Below are 8,191 nucleotides of genomic sequence, written 5' to 3' on the forward strand. Positions count from 1 at the left end.
GTTTAAAGGGATCAAGTAAATATAATCTTTTTAAAAAGTTTGAAAAATTCTCTTTATTAACACTCTATTTTTAACTTTTTTCTTTTATGGATATATTGTAAGAACTCTTATTACTTTGATAATCATGAATTATTGATACTCCGTACTTGTTACTTATGACATTAATCATAACTTTTATTAAATCTTTAACTATATTTAGGTTTTTTTTTTTGCTAATAATTAAATTATTTTCAAAACAATTTTTAAAAAACACTTATCTCACCAAAAAAAAAAAAAAAAAAAAAAAAAAGAAAAAACTCAACCTCACCAGTCAACCACCCCCTTGTCTATTTAAATTGCGTGCATCTTTAGATTAGATTATTTACAAATAAAAATTAAAAAGAAAATATAATAAATTATCACTATGTCCTTTAAGGCTTTAATCACCACCCATTACACATTGCTTAGACTTTAATTGATGACCCTTGAAAACCAAGTGTCTATGCTTTATATGTGAATTGACCAATGACCACTGACCACACCTTGAACTAATAATGTGACCAGCAAAAAATAACGTGTGAAAAGATATTTCTATTATTGTTCAGTTTTTTATTTTCCTCCAAAAAGTGATATCATGAGCACATCTGCTAGAAATTGGTTTAAATTCACTTGGAAACCCAACCACCATATGATTAGTAACTTGCCGCCTTTGTCCCTACTTGGCATTGCTTCTTTACATTATCGTTTAAGCATCTTTATGCAATTCTCGTGGGGGTCCAATTGTGCAATATACACTACAATTAAAAGGAATTAATTAATAAAATTAAAGAAAATTAAAGGGAGTATGCTAAAGCTATTACGGTCTCCAATGGAATTGTTGCTAATGCAAATATGCAATAATTTCAGTGTCCTGTTAAGATCTACTAGAAAAATCCAAAATTTCTGCATGACAGCTCTTATTTTAAATCAAAATATTGTAATTAAAACTTAACGGAAAGAGATGATATAAAATACTAATATCGGGATAATTGAAATCATACAGGATAGACTTTAACAACAGATCTTAGCCCTAAAATCAGTATAATTGAAATTATGCAGGATAGACTTCAATAACAGATCTCGGCTCTAAAATTGGTAAAATTTTAGTCATCGCTAAAGCCGGTATTGATGAAAAGATATTTCCATTGTTGTTCAGTTCTTTCTTTTCCTCCCAAAACAGACATCATGTTCACATCTGCTAGAAATTGGTTTAGATTGTTACTTGGAATCCCAACCACCATGTCTATGATCAACAACTTGCCTCCTTTGTCCCTACTTGGAATTGCTTCTTTGCATCGCTTAAGCACGTTTATGCAATTCTCGTCGCTCCAATTGTGCAATATCCACTACAATGTAAATTTAATAGAAATTAATTAGTAATAAAATAAATGCCCCGATTAAAAGTAGGTAATATTATGTTTACCAGTGCAATATTACATGGACCTAAAAATCAAGGGCGAATTAAATAAGATATCCTATGACTATATTGTTTATTTAAATTTCATATTTTGTATTTAATATTAGATCTCATTTGCTTTATAATAATTACAGTACAAGTATTAGTGTAATTAACTTACCTTGAGTAAGATGACTTGAGCATGAGGAATGGCTTCAAACATGTCACCTGCAACATATGTCAAGTTTTCTACCTTCTCCTTTCTTTGTATCCCTTCGACTACGTTTGGTAGATCGAACACGGTACATTTGACATCAGGATAGGCCACGGCAATGGAACTAGCCATAGTTCCATCGCCTCCACCAACGTCGACTAACGACTCAACACCGTGCATTACGCCCTTGAACTCGTTACTAGTCAATAGCACACGAGCAATCATTTGAGAATCACTTTTCATAGCTTGTTGAAACAAATCATTGAATTTTGTATCATCACTAGGCACACCTTCGTATAAATGCCTTCCATAAGTAAAATAAAAAGGAGACTCAAAAGTTTTAACATCTTGATTTTGAAACCACGTAGCAAAATTATGTGCCGGGTTAGCTACTAGTAGATCGGCTCCCATAAGAGTTAAGGGTGCTTGAGTTAAAGGATGATCTTTCAAAAGAAGTTGTGAGTTTAGTGTAAGATCAAATAATAATGTTTCGTCTCCATTATTATTATTGGTTAAAGTTTTAGTTGCGAAGAATTTGGAGTGAACAAGAAGACGCATCAATTGATGTAAGGACGGAGCCTTGGAGGGATGGATTAAAAGAGCACGAGCGAGCTCGTCGATGGTTATGGGTTTGCCGTGTTTGTGAATGGCTTCGGGGATGCCTAGTTCAACGGCACATTTTAAGGCCATGGAATTTAGGTAAGCTATATTATGGTTGGATATATGTGTTACTGCTTCTAATAGCTCTTTGGCCTCCTCGTTTGAAGGATTATTATTTGGTTCCATTTTGGTCTACCCAATCCTACTATAGGTAATGAGACTTATATATACAAGGTCAAGGTCTTATATCCTCCTACCATTTGATTGTAGAGAGTTGAATCAGTAAATGATATACTTGTGATCTGAGTGGTATGAGGCGGTTCCAAACGGCCAATGGTGAGCCGCAAAATATTTGTCTCACGTGCATAATTTAGAATAATATATCATTGGGTGATCAAATAATACCACTAGATATTTAATTATATTAATACACTCTCAATAGTTTTTAAAAAAATTTCTATTTTATTTTTTATGCTTCCAATGGTACAGTTAGAATGTGGTCTCCATATTTTTTTTTTCACCATTTTGCATGTAAATACAAACAGACAAAATTCGTGATCTCCACACCATTTTTTCAATGTGTGGTTCCTACACCCAGCATGGTACACCTGTTTTAAAATGCAACTAAAAGAACATGAAACGCAAGCCTAAAAACAAGTAGAAAAGGCGGAAAGAACATTAGTTTATAAGACAAAGAACATAGCCTTATAACTGAAAGAACACGAGAATGTATTAGTAATTTCCTTTAAACTAGGAAAATTAGTTATTAAATGATATTTATCCCGCTTTTATTGTCTTATCTTTTTACAAAAATTCAGTTTTTAAGAATAATTTTCTTTCTCTAAAATTATTTTTTCCCAAAATAATTCAAGATATATTTTTTGATAATTTCAAATTTCAAAATTCAAATTTTATTTCCAAAATTTTATTATCCAAAATACTACAACATATTTCATTCCTTCTCTATAAAATTTTTTCTAAAAACATCATTCATATTTTTTTCACCAAAGTTTGAAAATATTTGTGCATGAAAGAACATGTGTAACCAACTGAGTAACCATGAATACATGATATACTTATATTTTTGTGTAATTATGATTATGTGTAATTATTGTGTTCTTTACATATTTTATAATGTTCTTTATTAGAATACATAATATACTTTATATTTGTTTGTAACATATAATAAATTATTAATACTATTTGTATTCCATATGTCTACCATTATAATATATAATAATCTTTATTAGATCTTTTAATAAAATATTTTAAATGTCCATGTTTTTTTATTGTAATTGTAATGTACTTTGATTGTCATAAAATGTTCATTGCTTATAATGAAAATGTTCTTTAAATTTAGACCTTACGCCATACTAGTTAAATTTAAACGGGATAATTCAAACAATGTTATTACAGTTTCTTCATGTTCTTTATTAATATTATGGATGTTCTTTGGATCTAAAAATCAATCATCAATAGATGATGTCCAAAAAGAATATCTCGTCAATCTTCATGATCTTGAATTAAAAAAATTCACAATTATTAAATGTTAATTAATAAAGAAAAATATTGAATTAATAAATAATATTTAAGATGAATACACTAATAATTAAAAATGACTTTACAAACTAATTTTAAAATGACATATGCTATACCAAAAAAATGTGCATCACTCAATCCCTCAAAGAACATATGAACCAAAATCAAAGAACATTAGGGATAAAATAAAGAACATAAGTGATGTAACAACAGAAAAAATATATAAGGAGTAAAACATCTTAGAAATTAAACCCAAAAGGACATAAGAGTTAAAACAAAAAACATAAACATAGAAGAACATATTATTCAAATAAAAAGAACATTATACCTTAAAGAACATAGTTTGTATTGTAAAGAACATATAATTTAGATTCAAAGAACATATTAATCAGATTTAAAGAGAATATTCCATTATAATTAACAAAATGAATATAGATCAAATAAATGATGAAAAGAACATTTATTATAATTAGGAAAAATTCATGGGAATAATCCCACGTTTGGGCCATTCGTTTTTAATGATCCCACCTTTGAGATATTATTTAATAATCCAACCTTTACCCCCCATTCTTTTTTAATGGTCCTATTTTACCAGAAACCGGTTAAATAGGTAATTTTTTTTTTAAAAAAGATTAATTTACACGTGTCATTACATAACTGGTCAAAAAAAAAAAATTTAAAAACCCAAACCCAATTCAGCCACCACCATCCCCACCACCACCCAAACCCAAACCCTAGAACCACCATCCCCACTAGACCCAAACCCCAAAACCAACCCACCAGCCAACGCCGGTGCCGCTCAACCACTCTCACCGCACCCTTTCCTCATTCCAACCACCCTTCCCTGCACTCCGTTCCCTTATTCCTCCCTTTTCCGAACACCCAATCCCCTGCTATAATTCGGTCGCCTTACCCACGAACTAGCCCTACCCACCTAACCTAAACCTGGCAAATGGGTCATTCAAGTCGGGTATGGGTCGGGTCATTTCGGGTTAAAAATTTATCGGATCAAGTTCGGGTCGGGTCGGGTCATTTCGGGTTTCGGGTTGAGTTCGGGTCAACAGATAATCGGGTCGGGTCGGGTATCGGGTCAACACTTCGGGCCATTTTAATTTCTCTCTATAATTTTCTCTGTATTTCAAAATTGTAATTATATCTCACCAAAAATATAAAATCTAATTCTGAAAAATTAATGTGGAAAATAACTAACAAATTCCTTAAATTAGGAGAGAATTATTTTGATTTTTTTTATTGATTAAAAGTCGAAAAATACTGTTATTTTCAGCAAGATGTACCATGAGCATGGTACACCCTTGTGTACTATGTAAATTTCACCATTTTTCCTCTCTTTCTTTCTCTCTGTTGCATGTGATTGAATTTCTTTTTAATATTTGTGAGACATTTGCAAATGCCGCACAATCCTATAATAATTCTTCCTCCGAGTGGCATCATATTATTCATATCTTAGAGAACATATATATGTTATCCCCAAAATGATTTTAAATTTAAATAATATTATAATGTTCTTTTACTTTATACCTCATCCATCGGTTTTATTTACTTACTACACAACACTTCTTATTTCATGTTTGTCAATGTGTTATTTCAAATACTACCTCAATTGCATATTAGTTACAATTTTGAAATATTTTATCTCACAAATAATACTCAAAGTTGCAATAATATGTAATGGAGGTAGTACTACCATCTTGTATTATTGCCGATATGTAAAAATTATAAAAATTTGATAATATTAAATTTAACAAAGAACCAATTTACTATGTATACCCTTTTGTCAAAATGGAGTATACATGCAAAGTATAAAAGTCAAAGTTTTGCAAGTAAAAAAACAGAGTAAATATTCTTTGAATTATACTTAATTACTTAATTTATATTTATTTCATTGTAAAATACTACTTCTATTTTATATTAATTGCAACGATTAAACATTTTCTACTCATATTTTTTGTAAAATCGTGGCAAATAATTTAAAACGGAGCATGTCATTTTGTACGTGAATATTAAGGGCTCGTTTGGTTGCCATGGGAATTTGATGTGGATTGCTAAACACCGCCGACAAAATTTATCACCACCGTCAACATTTGGCGTGAATGGACAATCATGCCCTTATTACTTTACCACCCAAATCCTTTCCGGCGACCCACCACCCCTTTCGACCGACAACGACCACCTCCCACTCGCTAGCGACCCACCAAATCCATCTCAACGACAACCAACCACCTTACCTCGCCGGCGGAAAAGTGGTGGATTTTTTTTTTTAATTTGTTTTTTTTTTTTTTTTGCAACCAAACTAACCGGCGTTGAAACCAATCACTGGGCATGATAACCGGTTTTTACCGCCAGTTACCGTGGTCAACTGGCGTTGGAAACTGATTACCAGGCACCAATTTTTTATGCCGGTTACCTTGGGCAACCGCCGCTTGAAACCGGTTACCGAAATAAGTGTTATTCTTATAAACTAATGTGGTCACAGTGGCGGTTGACCATAGTAACCGGTGTCTCAAACCGGTTACCATCCCGAGTGACCAAGGTGGTGAGCGCCGAAGATTTTTTTAAAAAAAATTGGAGGTGACGAATTGATTTTGTCGGCCACGTACCGTAATGCCAGCTCATCAACTCCGATCGTCGTCGTTGCTACCCTTCCACCTCCGATGTACGGTTACCGCTTCCCTTCACCTCCGACATACAACCGCTATTGTGGTTGGTGGTGGTTGGGAAATGGTGGTTGTGGTCCTTATGAGTGATGAGATAGAAAAAAAAAAAGAGAAAGAAGAAGATGGGTTATTGGGTATGTAAGGGTATTGATGTCCATGTCCATTCATCTTAAATGTTGGCGAATGTGATAAAAATTGATGGCGATGTTTAACACCCCCCAATTAAATCCTAGTGAGAAATTACAATTCATGGGAATTCGCTTCCCTTATAAAATCCCTAGGAAATGAGTTTGGGATGTTTAGTTGACATTTAGGAACTCAAACTTCCCGTGAAGTAATTTCATGAGCTTTATTTGATTTCGATCTTCACTTGTAATTAGCTACTTTCTCAATATTTATAATTTTTTTAATAACAAATAATATATATATATATATATATATATATATATATATATATATATATATATAACTCAATTAAAGATATATTTTTAAATTGATTTAAAAAAAAAAAAAGATCAAACATTATTCACATTAAAGCATAAGAGTATAAACTCATTCAATTCAAAAAAAAAAAAAAAAAATAAATCATAGGATTTCTTGAACTCACTATCAATGAACTAATATCATCATATTCATCAATACATCTTTTACCAAAATTAAAATCTACTTCGTCTGTGACTATATTGATCTACAAGCCTGCATTTAATATCTACACAAATGATGAAGATTGTATTTGAGAATGGTAACAACAACTAAAAAAAAAAAGTTTAACTTTTGCACATCTGCAATCCAATTAAGGAGATAGAAATTGCATAACCTACCAAAGAAAATATACGGAGTAGAAAAATGGAGGAGGAAATACGGCCGAAATGGTTTAGCACAAAGAAGATATGTTTTTTTGTCCCCTAATAATCACAGGATGTAGACTTATTTAGGGGGGAGTTGTTAATTGATTTCCCATAATCCATGGGAAGTTCTAAATCCTGCGAATTTTAATTTCCCCCATTTTCTAAATTTTGTGACAATCAAACATCAACTATTCAACTCATACAAGCATTTTCTGGGAAATCTGAGTTCTCCATTATTCCCTACCAACCAAACAAGCACTAAATACTTCGTATGTCATTTGGGTTCAAACTATATAGTATATACTATGTATACGCTATTGTTTTAATTTTATTTTAATTTTTGTCTATTTTAATGTTTTTTTAAAAGTTTATGTTCTTTTGGTTTATCTTTTTTGTTCCTTGATTTTCATTTATACTTTTTAAAATTTGGTCTTTATATTTTTCTAGTGCGTAAAACCATCATTAGACACAAAGTAGCTAGGTTGCATAAAAACAGGCAAGGACACAGATATGGGTACAAAACGGATACGAGAAAATGTCAATCTCAAAACAAAGGACACGAATACGCCATGTTTTAATCCATATAATGTATTCTAAAAAAAGAATTTGAGAATTTATTCAATAATTAATTCACTACAAATAATCTAGAATCAAAATATATTATGCTTTCACATTGATCTCTTTCCCTATCTAAGTCTATATTGTCATACGGTCCTCTTATTGGATCACACCACAATATCATATTTACAGTATCTTAGTACTCTTTTTGTTCATACTCATAATGTGCTATGAAAATGCCCATATTATAAACTCTTATCTTGTTCTCTCTTACTTTACTTTGATTTCTAATTAAAAAAGTTAAAAAGATGAGGTGGTGTGTCAAAAAGAAGAACGGGTCGTA

General features: G+C 31.5%; 1 protein-coding gene across 1 annotated transcript; it reads right to left on the reverse strand.

Moving 5' to 3' along the window:
* Nucleotides 1–963: 963 nt before the first annotated feature.
* Nucleotides 964–2,483, reverse strand: LOC110713093 (trans-resveratrol di-O-methyltransferase-like). The gene is made up of 2 exons (XM_021891555.1): nt 1,596–2,483; nt 964–1,364 (listed from the first exon to the last, which is right to left on the reverse strand). Exons 1-2 carry the CDS (start codon nt 2,412–2,414, stop codon nt 1,122–1,124), a joined length of 1,062 nt encoding a protein of 353 aa, XP_021747247.1. The 5' UTR covers nt 2,415–2,483; the 3' UTR covers nt 964–1,121.
* Between the last annotated feature and the right edge of the window lie 5,708 nt (nt 2,484–8,191).

Source organism: Chenopodium quinoa, unplaced genomic scaffold, assembly GCF_001683475.1.
Source record: "Chenopodium quinoa cultivar QQ74 unplaced genomic scaffold, ASM168347v1, whole genome shotgun sequence".
Taxonomy (NCBI): Eukaryota; Viridiplantae; Streptophyta; class Magnoliopsida; order Caryophyllales; family Amaranthaceae; genus Chenopodium; species Chenopodium quinoa.